Source organism: Etheostoma cragini, chromosome 24, assembly GCF_013103735.1.
Source record: "Etheostoma cragini isolate CJK2018 chromosome 24, CSU_Ecrag_1.0, whole genome shotgun sequence".
Taxonomy (NCBI): Eukaryota; Metazoa; Chordata; class Actinopteri; order Perciformes; family Percidae; genus Etheostoma; species Etheostoma cragini.
In genome coordinates this window covers 11,345,003-11,361,871 of record NC_048430.1, presented here as the reverse complement: position 1 = coordinate 11,361,871, position 16,869 = coordinate 11,345,003, and the positions used below count along the sequence as shown (strand labels likewise).

Sequence of the window (16,869 nt, the reverse complement as noted above, 5' to 3'; positions counted from 1 at the left end):
AAATTGGTAAGCCATCGGACGTGCCTCTTGTACATGCTGTCTAGATCTGCCACATAGAACGGCTCTTCATTGTCCTAAGTAAACAAAGTTCACATTATGTATGGAAAAGAATCTTGACTATCCAACAACACTTTTACACACAGAAATTCATACTTCGGAGAGATTTAGGGACACAATGTCCCGGATACTTACCACTGAGCCCAGCTCTTTTATTTTATTGTCTATGACATCTTTGTTGGTCCTCCCGTTGTCCAAAATGTCAATGTCACAATTCTCAAGGGACAAATCATTGTTTTGCATTGTTCCTGCAAGAGATAACAAGCAAAGTCAAAGCATAGAATTATTGTTAATGTAAGCCTGGATTCCAATCCCAATCAACATTGTCCGTCTTTGTCCACAGCCATTTGTCTAGATCATGCCATGCTAATGTAGTCAAAAACCCAAACTGTAGGCCCATATGAGTAGGACCAAAGAGGTTTTTATCTTACCGCGGTCCATGCTCCTCGATATGTCTTAGGTGTTATGTATGTGTTATTGCAGCCTTTCTATGAAGCATGAAAACTGGATGTGAGTTTGACAGTAAGTCCAGCTAACACTAATGAGGACATGATGATTTTGATTGGCCAGTCTTGACATAACCCCGCCCACCATTTCATAACCAACAAAGTGGAATAACACACAGAACAAGTTGTAAGCAATCTGCCAGGGGCATGAGTTGTAACAAAAATGTGACCAATGGTTACTTAAAAAGATTATGGCAACAAAATGACACATAATATAATTGAATAGATTTTCAGTTCTACAACTTTGATTAAAACGTGTTCAAAAAATGAACTAATTTAATTTAAGGAGTACCTAAACCCAACATAGGTTTCCACGTTTGTCCACATATGAAGAAAGCTTAGCATTATTCAAACAGTCACTGAGGTTTTGGACACAGTTTTGGACACATTTCTGTCAGGAACATATTAAACACACAAGCAACAAAGTGAAAATGTGTAACCACGAGGATCTGAACCTTGCATACATAGTAAAAAGACTAGCCAACAAAAGGCTGTATAAAGGTTATATTTGGAAAAGTCACTTGAAATTGTGTTAACCGACTACTTTTTCAGACATTCATTGCTACGCGTTTAGTCTAAACATTAGGCCGAATCACTGAAAAGTTAAGTTAGGTTAACATATCTTTATTTTACCTTTCAGCCAGTAAAGTTGGACTGTCGGTTAACTTGCAGCAATGCAAAACAACGTTTGACTGAACTGATACAGCAACTCATTGTAAAAAACAATAAGTAAACACTACTCACTTTTGCAAAAATGGCAGTATCTGAAATGTTCGATGACAATGTCCATGTGGCTGAAAATACAGTGGTGCTCATAAGTTTATACGCCCATGCTTAAGTTGACTAAAAAGAGGAATAAAAAAAAATCATGTTTTGGAAATTTATCTTAATGCCCTAACTAAAAAATGAGAGAAAAATCCAACCTTTAAGGAGACCAATTTTCTTTGTGATTGAATAATATATCATAAATGAATAGATGTTCTTTCTTAAATTACAGGGGCACAAGTACACACGTCCTATGTTAAATACAGGGGCATAAGTATACACCCCCCTATGTTAAAATACAGGGGCATAAGTATACACCCCCCTATGTTAAAATACCGGGGCATAAGTATACACCCCCTATGTTAAAATGCAGGGGGCATAAGTATACACCCCCTATGTTAAAATACAGGGGGCATAAGTATACATATATTTTAATTCCAAAGGCCAAGGGAGTTTTATCAGGATGCATAGTATCCTGATCCATGGCATAATAATTGGCCTTTAATAATAATAATAATCTGGAGACGTGGACATGGTGGGGGAGTACTGACACCTGGGTGTCAACATCATTAACAGCATAATATTTAAGCAGTTGCACATCTTAACCAAAAACGAACGTCCCCAAACGTTAAGAAAACTTTCCAATCAACCAAAACACAACCAACACACAAACTAACCTTCAAGGAACGTTCCCGCAACCAAAAAACGTTCCCTGAACATTTTGGGAACCGAAACTTGTTAGCTGGACTGTTGTTATCATAGCAACCAACTACGTTCCTAATTCTCTGGTTTAAACTGTTTTGTTTTACTCAAAAGAGAAAACAAAAAAAACTAACTTTTTTCAACATCTGTACATACATTTGATTATTTTTGATAACAAAACAGATTTTGATCAAAGTTGATTGATTGAGCTAGACATCCATAGCACCATTTATCCAACACATAACATAAACACATCTATAAATAGAATAAAATTAGTATATTGCACAATATCCTAAACAAATAGATAAAACTACTTACCATTAACATATATTCTTTCAGATTAAAAAGTTGATTGGAGAGGGAAAAACATATAAAGGGCAGAATATTATAGGCTGCTCAGCCAAACTGAATTCAAATGCCATGAAATGGCATCCAAAGCCTGAACGACGTGGGGAAAACAGTCAATCACCATTCGAATGGATGGAAGAATAGACATATAGGGCTAAGGCTCAACCAATGATCAGCTCCAGGAAAATGAAAGAAGCAAAGCTATCAGCTAGAAGCCCGGTTATGCAACTTAATGTTAGAAAAGCAAACCCTTAAGACATAGTGAGACAAAATAGAGGTTAACTTGGAGACACTACCTTATTTAATCATTAAATACATTAAAAGCGCCTGCATTAAGCTATTCAGCTGATAGCACTAACTCGCCCATTGTATGACCCAGGTGAAAAAAGCTTTTGGGGGCGGGGGTTGTTTGGTTTGAGGTAATGGTGCAATGGACCCTAGGGTGAAATTACTCTAAACCATCCCTTCAATGTACATGAAGTCACCTTTTTGGAAAAATCCAGAAATATACTCAACTAGTTTTCAAATTGAACATACCAATAACTAGCAAATGTTGAAAGATTTCGGACTTAATGTCACAGAAGAGTGTGGCGACATTTTCTTTTTTACAAAGTTGCATAGACGTATTTTAGAAAAAAAAAAACATTTATTCACAAAATGAAAAGCGCAAAAGTAAAATACACAATATCTAGCAACTAGAAAACCTAAGCCAAAAGGAGGCAAAGAATGCGTGTGTTTTTTGTTTTTTACATAGATGAGATAGTTTAGCCAAACTGAGTACGGCTGCATCTACAGCTGCTTATTAGATAGCTCCCCTGTCTCAAAGCTCTTATTTTGGACAAAGGAAACACGTGGGCAGCCTTCCTGGAAGCCGTGCAGCTATAAGGTTGCTAAGACACAGAGGAAAGAACGTCTCGTCCCTCTAAAACACATTTGTTTGTTTCCTCTCTCCTCCCGAGATTTCCTTAGGTGCATCCCATAGACCTTAAAATGCCTCAAGCCGTCCACTTCCTTCCTTGAGTCTTAGTCCCTCGCACCGGAGCGGCACGGGAGAGACGCAAGGGAAATAACTGGATGAGACATCCTTCCCTCTGAAGCGTCACATGAATTTGTCAGCTTTTGGGTGAAGTTAGCAACTCCTTCAGCTGCTTTCCTGGATCCTCGCCTATAAGTCCTCAAAGATCCCTTTGTGATGCGCATCCTCGTTCCTTGGGGCACAAATAAGAGCTTTGAAACGGCCTTCACCGAGCAGGGAAAGAACAACTTTCGGTTAAGCCGAGGAGCTGTCAAATAAGGACCATGAGACGCAGCTCTGGTGTCTTTCCCGTCCAAGCGACATGAGAACAAGTACATGTACTTCAAACAAGACGGCCAAATGGAAGATGGACGCTCTTTTGTTAAGGCCACATTGGTTGGACTGAACAGAGAACAGATAAACTCAGACTTGGGGCTCCTCACAGCATTTTAGATAGAGACTCTATTCAACCCAAGGGAAATTTAAGGCATCCAGTAGCTTAGACAAATACACGCTAATATTTCACATACATAAAAATTACTCCGAAATTGTACTAGTTAAACTTTTCTATGTCAGAATGAAATCAAAGGTTTGCCTACTATCAATGTGTGTGTGTGTGTGTGTGAGTGAGTGAGTGTGTGTGTGTGTGTGTGTGTGGCGGGGGGGGGGGGTGATGTGTAAAATCAATCTGCGTTTGTTAAAGTAACATGTTTAGAAAGAAGGATGTTTACATGCTAGACTTGGTGTCAAAGCCCAAATTGACAACTTAGCAGTTAGGCTATCCAATAACCTGACTAAAAGAAAATTACAAAAGTATACAGTAGGTCTAGATGGCAATAAATCAAATCTATAAATGCACAACAGTTAACAGCTTTGCTTAGCTGCTGTCGCTATGCTAATGCTAGCCCAGTCGGTCCCATTATCACATGACGAAATCCTTTTGTTAGCCGTCAGTGTCATTGTGGAAAAGCCAAGCTGGGAGAATAAAGTCTCTGAGAGATGCAGTCTCTGCATACCAACTCTGCAGGCTGTATGAAGCTTCAGACCTGCTAGTTAGCTTGGTGCTAACTGCTTTGTTCTTCTGTTGTTTCAGGTTAGCTGGTAGACTTTGTACAAAACAGTGACAACTGATTTACTGGGACATCTGCTAGAGAAGAATATCTGGAGTGCAGTGACAGCAGTAGCTGTTGCCCTTTAGAGGGATGGTGATTTCACACCCCTTCAAACTTAGTCAGGAAGACTGGGGAGTCTGCTGGGAGAATGAGTTGGGTGGGTGTTCCTTGTGACTACAGAACACATTCCATTTAGGAGAGAGTTTCGGTCAAATCAATTGGATTGAGTTTCAGTTTGTTCCATTTTGAAAACAGTACATTTTATGTTTCCAAAATTAACAAATTCATCTTTGGGATTCAACAGTTGCATTACATTCATAATCATAATTTCTTGATAATTATGTATTGGATGTTAGACTTTTAAGGATCCACAGTGTTGCATCTCATAACACTTTTAAATCATTTAATTTCAGAGGGTTTAAACCTAACTGAGGCTATGATGATAATAATAATAATAATAAATTGAATTTGTATAGGGCTTTTCCCAAGCTCAAAGTCGCTTTACAGAGTAGAAACAGCAGATAAATATATTTTTTTTAAAACCTAAGGATAGGCAGAACAGAAGAGATGGGTCTTTAGACGGAACTGAAAAATGGTGATTGACTCAGAGATGCAGATCTCATGGGGGAGGAAGTTCCAGAGCCTGGGAGCGGCCCTGGAAAAGGCTCTGTCCCCAAAACTGCGGAGCTTTGACTTGGGGACATAGAGAAGACCGGCTGAGGTTGATCTGAGGGACCGTGAAGGTTGGTAGGGGGAGAGGAGGACAGTGAGGTATGACGTGGCCAGGTGGTGTATGGCTTTGTAGGTAAGGACCGGGATTTTGTATGTGATCCAGGGAGAAATGGGAAGCCAGTGTAGCTATTTTAGGACCGGAGTGATGTGGTGCCAGGATATGGAGCGGGTGATGAGTCGTGCAGCTATCGTGCTATCTGCTCTCCTTGACCAAATGATTTCTTTTTTGTGTGAATTCTCATGTGTATGTTTAAATTTCCACTCTCTGTAAAGGCTTTCTTACAGACTGAGCAGCTGAAGGGTTTCTCTCCAGTGTGGATTCTCATGTGTTTCTTTAAACTTCCACTCACTCTAAAAGTTTTGTTACAGACTGAGCAAATATATGGCCTCTCTCCTGAGTGGATTCTCAAGTGGGTCTTTAAATGTCCACTACTTCTAAAATCTTTCTTACAGATTGAGCAGCTAAATGGTTTCTCTCCTGTGTGGACTCTCATGTGTTTATTAAGATTACCGCTGTCTGTAAAAGCACGTTTACAGACGGAACACCTGAATGGTTTCTCTCCTGTGTGTGTTTTCATGTGTTTATGTAAACTTCCACTCTCTGTAAAAGCTTTCTCACATACTGAGCAGCTAAATGGTCTCTCTCCTGTGTGTAGTCTCATGTGTTTCTGTAAACCTCCATTCTCTGAAAACGCTCTCTTGCAGACTGAGCAGCTAAATGGTTTCTCACCTGTGTGAACTCTCATATGTCTACGTAAAAGTCCAGTTTTTATAAAAGCTTTCTTACAGATGGAACAGCTGAATGGTTTCTCTCCTGTGTGGGTTTTCATGTGTTTCTGTAAACTTCGACTCACTCTAAAATCTTTTTTACAGACTGAGCAGCTAAATGGTTTCTTACCTGTGTGGATTTTCATGTGAGTCTTTAAATGTCCAATAATTCTAAAAGCTTTCTCACATACTGAGCAGCTAAACGGTTTCTCTCCTGTGTGTACTAACATGTGTTTCTGTAAGCCTACATTGTCTGAAAAAGCTTTTTTACAGACGGAGCAGCTAAATGTTTTCTCTCCTGCATGAGATCTCAGATGTCCACTGGCACCAGATCTTTTTCCACACTCTCTCCCACCAGTACTACGTCTCAGATCACTGCCATATTCTTCATTATCATTCAGAGAGTTTAAACCTGACTGAGGGTCTCTGGTCTCCTTCCAATCATTACTGTCATCTGTCTCAGGTTCAGAAGAATCTCCAGTCTCATCATCAGAATTCCAATCTGGATCAGAGTTCGTGGCTGGTTCTGGTCCTCCACAGTCCTCTCCATCAGCTTCTGTTTTTATCTCTTCAGTTAGTCTGTGATGAAGCTGTGAGAACTGAGGTGGTTCTTCATCATCTTCACTCTTCACAGGGACAGGAGTAAATAGGAACTTGGTGATATCAACCTCCTCCAGCCCTTGAAGCTGCACTTCACCCTGACTGACCCGGAGTTCCTCCTGTTCCTCTTTAATGTGGGGGGGCTTTGTGTCCTCTGGGTCTGGACTGGAGCTCCACTCCTGCTGATCTTTTTCCTCCACAGGGAAGGGAGTGAATAGGAACTTGGTGATATCAACCTCCTCCAGCCCTTGAAGCTGCACTTTAGCCTCATTGGCCTGGAGTTCCTCTTGTTCCTCTTTAATATGCGGGGGCTCTGGGTCCTCCTGTTCCAGACTGGAGCTTGACTCCAGCTGATGTTCTTCCCCAGCAATCACTTGCTGGACATCCATAGGTAAACCTGAAACACAGATAAGCAGCCATCAATGTGAATCTTAAAGAGCGTTTATTTTATTTTTTTCTCAACATTTCAAAATGTTGACTGCACGCAAAGGCAGCAGAGAGAGCTGGCAGGAAGAGACGAAGCAAGAGTGGAAGCGAGAACCGCTTAGTTGTTCCAGGACACAGGTACCTATTGTTAAACTCCCGAGCGGTTCAATGCTTGTGTTTTATTTTACCTTCACTGTGTCTAACGTTTCTCTCTGCTACGATAGCCAGTGACGTTGATCTGGTTACGTTACCAAACTCTCACGCCGCAATACAACTGACAAGTCTGAACTCACGTTACGCAATTGTCGACCGCAGGGTGAAGTCCTGTACATTTCTCTCCAAAAGTTAAATCGGGCGGTGGTTGGCCGATTTGTTTTTTATAAATATGTAAACAATCAATTATTTGTTATTGTTATGTGGTAATTGTTTGCAAAGAATACACTTATAAATAATTCAAGGGCTTTGTAAATGTAACAGTTGTATAAAAGGGATTCTTGCCTATAAAAATTAATATTTTTATATCAGTATTTGGGCATAAAGTATCTATCGTCACTTCAAAGCCATTCTTTTCCAATGCAAATTTGTCATTTGGGTTCAAATAATCAAAAAAGTGTGAGAGGCTGTTAAAGATGTTCATACCCTAAGTTCAAGAGCTTTTTCAAACTTGCTAAATGTTTTTAAAAGGTTTTTTCAGATAGGAAAATAAATGAAGAAAATTCAGAATAACAAGGCATAAGGGATTTTAAAAGCCACATGTAGGACTAGTGACTCATGTTTTCTGAAAAATTGATTATTTCCAACACATTACCTCGCATCTGAAAAGACTACAAACAATCAAACAACAATGTGATGGAATAAGTTTATGTGAAGTTGGATGCTAATGTAGATTTGGATTATGAAACTCAAAGTGGGTTTGTAAAGGTTATGGTTACCTCTCGTGTCAAAGTTAGAAAGCATTTGGATCGTCTCTGGTAAAAGTATAGGTGACTTGGTGGAACTACTTCAGTTTATCTGCACATCATCTCCAATTCAGTGGGAAACATTTTGTGAAAATACATTTTCTTCTCAAAACATCGGAATTCCCGTTGAGAAAACCAAAGAAGTTGTCATGCAGTGTTTCATCCATAACCAAATTACGTTGGTACTACAGAGGACAGATTCAAGTTAAATCAAACTGTGCAATGTTGACAGCAACAATGACATTTAAAGTGCTTTACATAAAATATTAAAGAGTAATTGAAAACGGTCATGACAATGGATGGTGAGAAAACAGTGGATCTGACACGTGCCTTTGGTGTGGGAGATCTGGGTTCAATTCCCACTGCAATAGATCAGCTAATGTGTCCCTAAGCAAGAGACTTAACCCATAGTTGCTCCAGAGGTGTGCATACTCTGACATCTATACCAATTTTAAGTTGCTTTGGATAAAATTGTCCGCTAAATGACATGTAATGTAATTTAATAGTTAAACAGGCTAAAATAGAATGATAATAATTTGAAGCGATTTGCCCTCGGTTTGGTTTCACACCAAGTGTACCAAAATGCGTCATTACAAATCACGCAAGAACGTCTACTCCTCTTATTGGTTGGATGTGTCTGTGGGGAGGAGCAAGAAAGTAAATACTGGAAGATGGTTTTGCGTTCTGGATTAGTGCAAAAATTCTCCACTCTTTTTTTGTTTTTTCGCGGGCTACTACATCTGCTCCGGTCACCGAGACTTTGCTCTGCTCTGCCGGCGTCTGTCTTCAATTGTAGCGGCAGCTGGTTTGACCACGGAGATGCAAGTGACAGACACAAACACACCTGACAACAGGAGACATTAGCTCAGACTTGCGGAGTATGTGTAGTCGGGCGGTATGAGTAAGGATCACATTCCCACCAGAGTTTGATTGAAAGGGTACCGAGACGACCTTATCAAGCAGGTCTCGGTACGCTTGTTTGGTTCGCTTTTGGTTAGCACAAGAGTTCAATTACCGGATTGCAGGTGTTAAAGCGCCCTAATAGACAAATACCAGAATAAAAGTTCCAGTGTAATAAATGAATATATATTCAATTTAATTGGTTGCGGGGATGGGTGACTTTAGTTTTTTTGTTTTTTTTTTAATTCTGAGCCTAAAACGTTTTTTTCTACAGTGTAATGTCTCAATATACCCTCATTAAAGTTCATTTGAATGGCAAAATAGTTAAAGTCCTTCTAACAATACAATAATAATAAAAGTCATAATTTTAACAAGTAAAACATTTTGGATACCTGTTTACTTCTTCCGACCATATATTAAATAACAGTCAATGTAGATTTTCACATTGCTATAATACCAATCCTACAATGAATCATTGTGAAAACAAAAAGTTCTAGATGTGTTGTTACTGGCCAGGTCATCAACAAGAAAGCGAATTAGTACCTTAGTGATTTTTTCCATGCAGATATTAGTTGCTTCATGTACATTTATTAAAAACTTTGCTTTGTTTATCTTTTCATTTAGCCAGACTACTATACTCTGGGACAAGCCCCGGCCTCCTTTGCATCTGATAAGCTATAACTTGTTTCATTGGTAGGTGGAAGTTCGATGGTTGGTTAAACCTAACGCATCAAAAACAAACCCCGTGTGGACTTTTAAAATGCATTTACCGGTATTTCTCTAAAATCGGGCCTGAGTACTTTAAGCTCTGTGTTAAGTTCCTCTCATATGATTGGTAATTGAAATCAATTGACTCGAAAATGTTAAACCGCATGCAAGTTCCCAAATTTATTTTTCCTCGCGACCGCACCCCCGAGATCTGACACGATGCCAGAGATGCGGCACGGTGCCGGGATACTTTAAGCCCTGTGTTTATCTCAAGAAGGGTAATCTTACATTTCAGGAGGTGGTCATAGAGTCTCCTCATTTCCTTCACTGTATCCTGGACATCCCCATCAGTCAGAGCGATGTGGTGGACTATGTCCCCGGAAACCTCCCCGTTGCGGCCCCGACGTCCAAAAAAAAGAATCGGGCAGCAGCCAAGGGCATTGAGTTTAAAAACCTGCGAGAAAACCGTGAAGGAAGATTAATGCATTTACTATATGATTATAATTCAAACCTTGGCTTGACCAGAACATGTATAAAGTACTAGAGTCCCAGATGAAATGGGCCCCAATTTTTTTGTACGGAAGTATGGTAAGTTTGTTTTAAAATGTACTACTCAAGTACTGAAAGTAAAAGTATTGTATTATGTTGTTTTCTGTAAATAACATCCCAGAGTACCATCTCCTTCCTCACCCTCATCGCTACGATCACTCAAAGTTGAAGGGGTCGTTTCAGGGTCTTCCATCTCGAAACAAACTAACAAAGCTCAAATGTTCTCAATACAGGCAGGCGGCAGAGCAACAGGCAGAACGGGAGCAGACGCGGCCTTCTTATGAAACAGCTTGATTGGCTGATGAGCCAGCTTCATCAAACCCGGTGACAGAGCCATCTACCGCTTTAAGAATTAGGGAGTAACGATGCAGCAAAGAAACAAGTATTAAACTCATTGCAAAGATGTAGTTTTACTTTGTTACTATACATCTCTAAGCTTGATACATTGGCATAACAGGAGTTTAGCAATGTAAATGTGAGGCTTATCGGCACAAGAAATGTTAAATTCCTTTTTGCGAAGCGCTTCGCAGCTCAGCTTTGGGCCTTCTGTCACAATATTTAGATATTTTATCCATGATGTGATAACGTTACAGTGTAACAGACAAACGATCGATGATAAAACTTTGTGGTTTGTTACAGCCCTGTTGGTGGTCTTTCACATTCACTAGAAGCAAGACTGATAGGCTCATTATCATTATCTGAGAGGCCAAACCCCCTTTTAAATTAGAGTGAATATCGGGTTTTCTGGACTTTAAATTGCATATATTTAAAAAAATCCCCTATTCACACTTTTCTGCCCTTTCTCTGGGAAACTTCGTGGATGTCGAACGTGAGGGTGACCTCGTCCATGTTGATATGTTAGAATGATCCTGTGACACGTTGTGTTCGGTTACCTGCTTTCCAACGAACTCATGGAAACTGTCGACCTTGGCTTGAACGTCTGCTGCCGGTTTCTGACACGTCCGTTCTCTAATAAAGAGGTGGTTGCGTTGCAGGAAGCGCTGACACCAAGAAGGCCCGCCTGCAAAGTCCTTTAATTTCATCTCCTTGGCAACTACCACGGCGTGGAGACGTAACTGCACCAGTGACACGCCTCTCCCGGCAGCCCGTTGTTCAAACACCCATTTTTGGACTCGTTCCTCCAGCTCTGGCCATCTCGGTTTCAGCCCGCGATTAGCTTTCTTTGTCTTCTTCATTGCAGAAAGAGCAGCCTCTATTTTTCGCCAGTCCCTCACAAGTTTCTCACTCACTCCAAACTTTCTTTCTGCTGCTCGATTACCGTGCGCGGCTGCATATTTGACTACTTGCAGTTTGTAATCGGCAGAATAGGATTTTCGTTTCTGCGGCATTTTGTTTGTGTTCAGTCTTTCTCAGTTAATTTTTTCAGGGGTACAGGAGCAACACATAACCTCTCCTTGCTGTAGACTGTAATGATTACTTCTCGGTTCATGTCATCCAGTATGAATTAATGTTTAAAAACATGTTAAACTATATATATTTTGATACATAAGTCGCACACTGTAAGTCGTAGGACAAGCCAAACTATGAAAAAGTGTGACTTATACTCCAGAAAGTACAGTAGAACTCACGGATAGCTGGGCCGACTTAATGCTCCTGCTGGAGTTTCTGTGAGACTTGACAGTAGATGCCCAGCTACACTGGTTCAGCTTGGCTTGTTTTTTTTGTAATCCTTCATTAAACTGCAGAGGGCAGACACACTCCACACATGTCATCCTCCCGAGGGAATTTGGGGCCTGACAGGAGGGACATGGCTTTTTTTGGGGCTTTGTCATTCTGCAAAGGAAAGAGAAACAGAGTTTATTGAAGAGATGTTTGCTGTCAGTTTGTTACAGTATCAAATAGACAAATATAATGTGATTTTGGTCATTCACAATTGTCATAGGCATGATAGAAGATACAATATGCTGTCAATACTTAACCTATTGTGTAGTGTTTTTTTTCCAATTGATCGGTCACCGATTGTTATCGGCCAATAAAGGCTTTCAATAGTTTGATCGATGGTCTCCATAAAGGCCGATCAGATGGGCCGATTAGACGCGCTACTCGTGAGGAAAAACATTCTACGCGCAGCTAAAATGGCGGCCTCCCTACATTCACTGGTCTGACAGTTCTAGAAGGTGTCTGAAAATGACAATACATTAGCGATTTGCTACGTGTGTTCCAAGGAAATTCCACAAGGCGGAACGCTCCAAAGACATTTCAACACCACCAACCTCATCAGACATTTGAAGGTTAGTCACAGAAAGGAATACGAAGAGTTTTCAAAGTTAGCTAGCGTTAAGGCAGAGAGAAAACGGGATTGTGCAGCAGCTCTGGCGCCACTCACTCAGCTGTCTGTAACAGAGATATTGCAACAACAGCAACCACACAGTAATGACAGCAAGAGAAGAAAAACGAAATATAAGCCAAAATAATGGAACTCATTTGCAATGATCATCAGCCACTGCCAATTGTGGAAAATTAAGGCTTCCGGCAACTCATGTCTTAGATGGGTTCACGCTACACTCTGCCAGGGCGTAAATGTTTGACTGATGTTTGCCTGCCGCACTTACACCAAACCGTGTTTGCACATGTTGACACCCTTATGAAGGACAACATCACATCAATCCACTTCACAAGTGAAATTTGTGTGTGTCCAAGTATGCAAGTGTCCTTGCCACTGGACAGGAGCAGTAAAACGGTTAGGGTGTGGAGGCAACTGGCCCCGAGCCCCCAGAGAAAGTACCACGAGCTGGCTCCTTACACGCTATGTATGCTGAGTTGTTGGATGAAGACAGGGAACGTGGTGGTGGCGACATCAGCAACTCAACATCATCGCAGATGAACCTCTACCTATAAGAGCCAGTTATCCCACGGAGCGGACAGCCGCTTGTTTTTTGGCAAGACATTAAAAGTTGTTTCCCTGCTCTCGCACGAGCCTACCGCTGCAAAACAGGATAGCGTCACCATCGCGATGTTGATGCTAAAACACAATATCATTCAGCCCTACATTATGTAACATCAAGATGCGTTTTCAAGTCACACATTGTTTTAATTCACCTACCCTGTCTTGTTCTTGCCGGTGGGTAGCTCGCTTGCCTGGTTGGCTGCTTGAGCTAGCTAGCTGTTAGCTGCTACTGATAAGTGTGTTCAGCCAGGCTTTTGTGAAAATCATAACGCAGCCGCTCTGTATTTGTAGCTCATCCAATTTGTGTGTGATTGAGGCTTGGCAATGTCGCAGTGACAAAATCCTGACTGGACACACTTATCAATAGCAGCTAACAGCTAGCTCTAGCAGCTAACCAGGCAAGCAAGCTACCCACCGGCAAGAACAAGCCAGGGTAGGTGAATTGTCTGACTTGAAAAAGCATCTTGATGTTACGCAAGGGCCCTGTTCATGTTGTACAGACATTAATTGCATTGTGTGTCTGTTAAGAGGCACAAAGGCTCTAAACTTGCCCCGTTAAGCTTGTACATGTAGCTGCAGCTATTACGTGTTGCCTGCACCGATTCAGGTCTGGGTTTTTCAATCAAAAGTACTCGCATATTTAAAGCAATCCAGATACAGAGCATAAAAATTGGCCGCAATTTTCCTTTAATAATTAAATCTAGGCTAACAGATTGTAGTAGAAGGAAGCAAGCCGAGGCCTGAGGACTGGAGGGAAAACCCTCTTTTTTTGAATTTTCCAGACTGTTGTAACCGTTCTATTGTTTGCCTTTAACCACTTAGTCTATTACTGATGATTACTTATCAGAATATCATTGTGTGAAAGCACCATTTGCAATACCATTATCGAGGTATTTTGTGAAAAATATCGTGATATTCTCCATACCGCCCAGCCCCATTTATTAATACAGCACTTTTAACAGATAGTCAAAAAGTGTTTTACAATGTGTAGACGATGAAACATAGAAAAATAGTCTGAGACTAGAATAAGTATTGTAGCGAGGTTGTGGTGTGTGCCGTTAGTATTATATTACGTTATATTTTCCCTCCAATAAGGCCCCATCAGTCGAAGTAAGGTGGTGGGCATGGTGAACAGGACAGACTAATCGCAGAAATGAGGTACTGTATTGCAGTTAGCAAGTAGCAGAACATGTAGTAAAAACCTCGAGTTAGTTAATTAAGTGCACTTAGTTGCATTGCACCACTTCACTAATACCGTCTAGGACCGTCTACAGAAAGCCTTGTGAACACACAACACCGTGTTAGCAGAAGCTAGCTACTAACAGACGGTGTGTGGCTAGTTTAGCTAACGTTAGCTTAGCACGGAGCATTATCAGTAAATATGTTCCCAGAAGGAGAAAGAAAACCAACCTGCGTCCCTCCGCAGCTTAATCGTCTGCTGGACTCTGGGCAGTCACCTCAGATATTTAAAAGAGACTAAACTGAACTTATTATTCCTTATTTACGCTCAGCTAACACCGACAAACACGTTCTATGTTAACTGTGTTTCGTCGGAAAGCATCGCTGAGACTCGGAAACAATCGGAAACACATACACAACCGCTACATTCCTCTGGCTTTCAAAATAAAAGCACTTAAAAAGCATTCTGTTGATACGTCTATACTCTGGGACAAGGCCATATGCCGATTCCAAACAGAAAGCGTCGTTAAGACAGTTTGGGCTCCACATAACATTTTACACAGTGGCCACCGTTAATGACAAATCGTGTTCCATTATGAAGGTGCACACACTTTTTGTTTTTATCACCAGCATGGTCGGTCAGCGAAGGCGCGGCGGTAGTCGTCGACGGCGGTAACGTAGTCTTATGACAGAGTGCACGGAACGAAGCTTTGTGACTAGCATTTAATGACTAGCATCTAATGATAAGCTAGCACTTTCTTACCGCGGCTGCCGTGCAGTGAGTATCTGTCACAGACTGCATGTATCCCCTTTGGGCCAGAACTTTCCCCTGAATTTTCTTCATGACTCACTTTGATTACAACATAATACCTTCATTTTTATTAACTTTGGATGACCTGACTCTGTAAAATAACTAAAGATCTCAGATAAATGTTGTACAGTAAAAGTACATACATTCATTTGAGGGATGTAGTGGAGTAGAAGTATGATAATATGAAAAATACTTAATTATAGTACTTGATTGAATGTAACATTCTCTTTATTGAAAGACATCTTTTATGTTGGTAACTGTACAGACATTTGACTCTGATTGACTGTGATTTTAGATGTAGAAACGCTGAATAACAAAATATGACAAGTATAATATTCAATTAATTTCAATTTTATTTATAGTATCAAGTCATAGCAAGAGTTAGCTTAAGACATTTTACAGATAGAGTAGGTCTAGACCACACCAAGAGGAAGCCTTTAGTGGCGAGGAAGAACTCCCTTTTAGGGAGAAACCTGGGACAGGACCCAAGGTCTTGGTAGGTGGAGTCTGACGGTGCTGGTTGGGGGTGCGACAAACAGTGTCAATATTAGTCACAATAAAGATAATGGAACTATGACTAGAAATAGTTGTAGTAGTTCATGGTCTAGCAGGGCACTGCAGGGCGTTACACGGTGTAGCAGGGCACTGCAGGGCGTAGCAGGGCATTACAGGGTGTAGCAGGGCGTATCAGGGCACTGCAGGGCGTTTCTCTCTCTCTACCTTACACACATTTTTTAAAATTATTTGAGTTTTGGACTGCATCTTTCGCTTAGAAATGTAAAATATAAAATAAAGTTGCCTGAGCTTGACCAATGCACAGAGTGCGGGCGGCTGGACGCGGTGCAGACGGACATCGGTACCGGGCAGTGGACCACACATTGGACAGTGTGGGCAGCTGGACGTGGACATGTACTGTTGCTTTGAACCAAGACCAGGTGATTAAGGTAAAACAGTAGCGCTACCATTTAAAGTACATGGGCATTAATATTTGAAGTGTGTGCACACAACTAACGTAAAAAAAAAGAAAATGCATTGGATGCCCATAATTTAGGACTCATAAGCCGCAGTAAATAAGTCAGATGTTGATCAAGGACGCAAAAGGGTGCACAAACTAATCTGTTAGAAACCTTCTGCTTCCTGCTTCTTACACTGCAGACGCTTTTGCTGCTTGCTCCTGCCTCTGCTTGCATATTTTTGCTGATAATCTTGCTCTCCTCTGAGAGAAACTATGAGCAGCGGCTCTTGGATACTTATAAATCACTGGACTTTACATTTTTTGTAGATACAATAGGCTATTGCCATATTTTAACAATTTTCTGCGTCAGTGTGGCCTACCAATAGCTCAAGCCTGTCCTACAGTGACTGTAGCTAAAGCTAATTAGCAGCAAGATGCCTCCTTTCTCCGTGGATGACTACTACAAACTGTCAGGTTCAGGACACTTTACCTCATTAAATAAACACGGTCAAGCAAGAAAAGAGACGCAGACGGCAATGAGCAGTTAATAGACAATTGCAAAAGGGAAGCCCATATGAAAGCGACCCATCTCCAGCGTCGTCACATGGAACTTCAGGGAATTCTCTGCAGTTCTCTTCCTTTATTGAAAGTTAGACACACAGAGATTACAGGACATCTGTTATTTGGTTTATGGCTACCTAAAAGAATCAGGGCAAAGTGCAGGCCTGCACTCTCCCCGTTTCTCAATGTCGAGGATCCTTCCTTGGTAGGACGAGTCCTTCCAAGGAAGTATCCTTCAGGAGCAGGTCAGAGTCCTCCTTAGCATTTGGAGAACATGTACAATGGAACAGGCTATCAAGTGCACGTCA

The 16,869-nt window shown here is 41.0% G+C and overlaps 2 protein-coding genes across 2 annotated transcripts in view; both read right to left on the bottom strand.

Moving 5' to 3' along the window:
• The window catches only part of LOC117939701 (ornithine decarboxylase-like), a 5,254-nt gene extending 4,756 nt beyond the window's left edge, over nucleotides 1-498 (bottom strand). Inside the window, exons 1-3 of the mRNA XM_034865191.1 lie at nucleotides 489-498; nucleotides 193-305; nucleotides 21-74 (exon numbers count right to left, since the gene is read on the bottom strand). Coding sequence (XP_034721082.1) covers nucleotides 21-74; nucleotides 193-305; nucleotides 489-498 — 177 coding nt within the window. The remainder of the gene's footprint in view (nucleotides 1-20; nucleotides 75-192; nucleotides 306-488) is intronic.
• A 4,985-nt stretch (nucleotides 499-5,483) lies between these two features.
• LOC117939498 lies at nucleotides 5,484-11,707 on the bottom strand. The gene is made up of 4 exons (XM_034864911.1): nucleotides 11,041-11,707; nucleotides 9,887-10,052; nucleotides 6,281-7,002; nucleotides 5,484-5,607 (listed from the first exon to the last, which is right to left on the bottom strand). The coding sequence occupies exons 1-4, from the start codon at nucleotides 11,494-11,496 to the stop codon at nucleotides 5,584-5,586; spliced, it is 1,368 nt and encodes a 455-aa protein (XP_034720802.1). The 5' UTR covers nucleotides 11,497-11,707; the 3' UTR covers nucleotides 5,484-5,583.
• Between the last annotated feature and the right edge of the window lie 5,162 nt (nucleotides 11,708-16,869).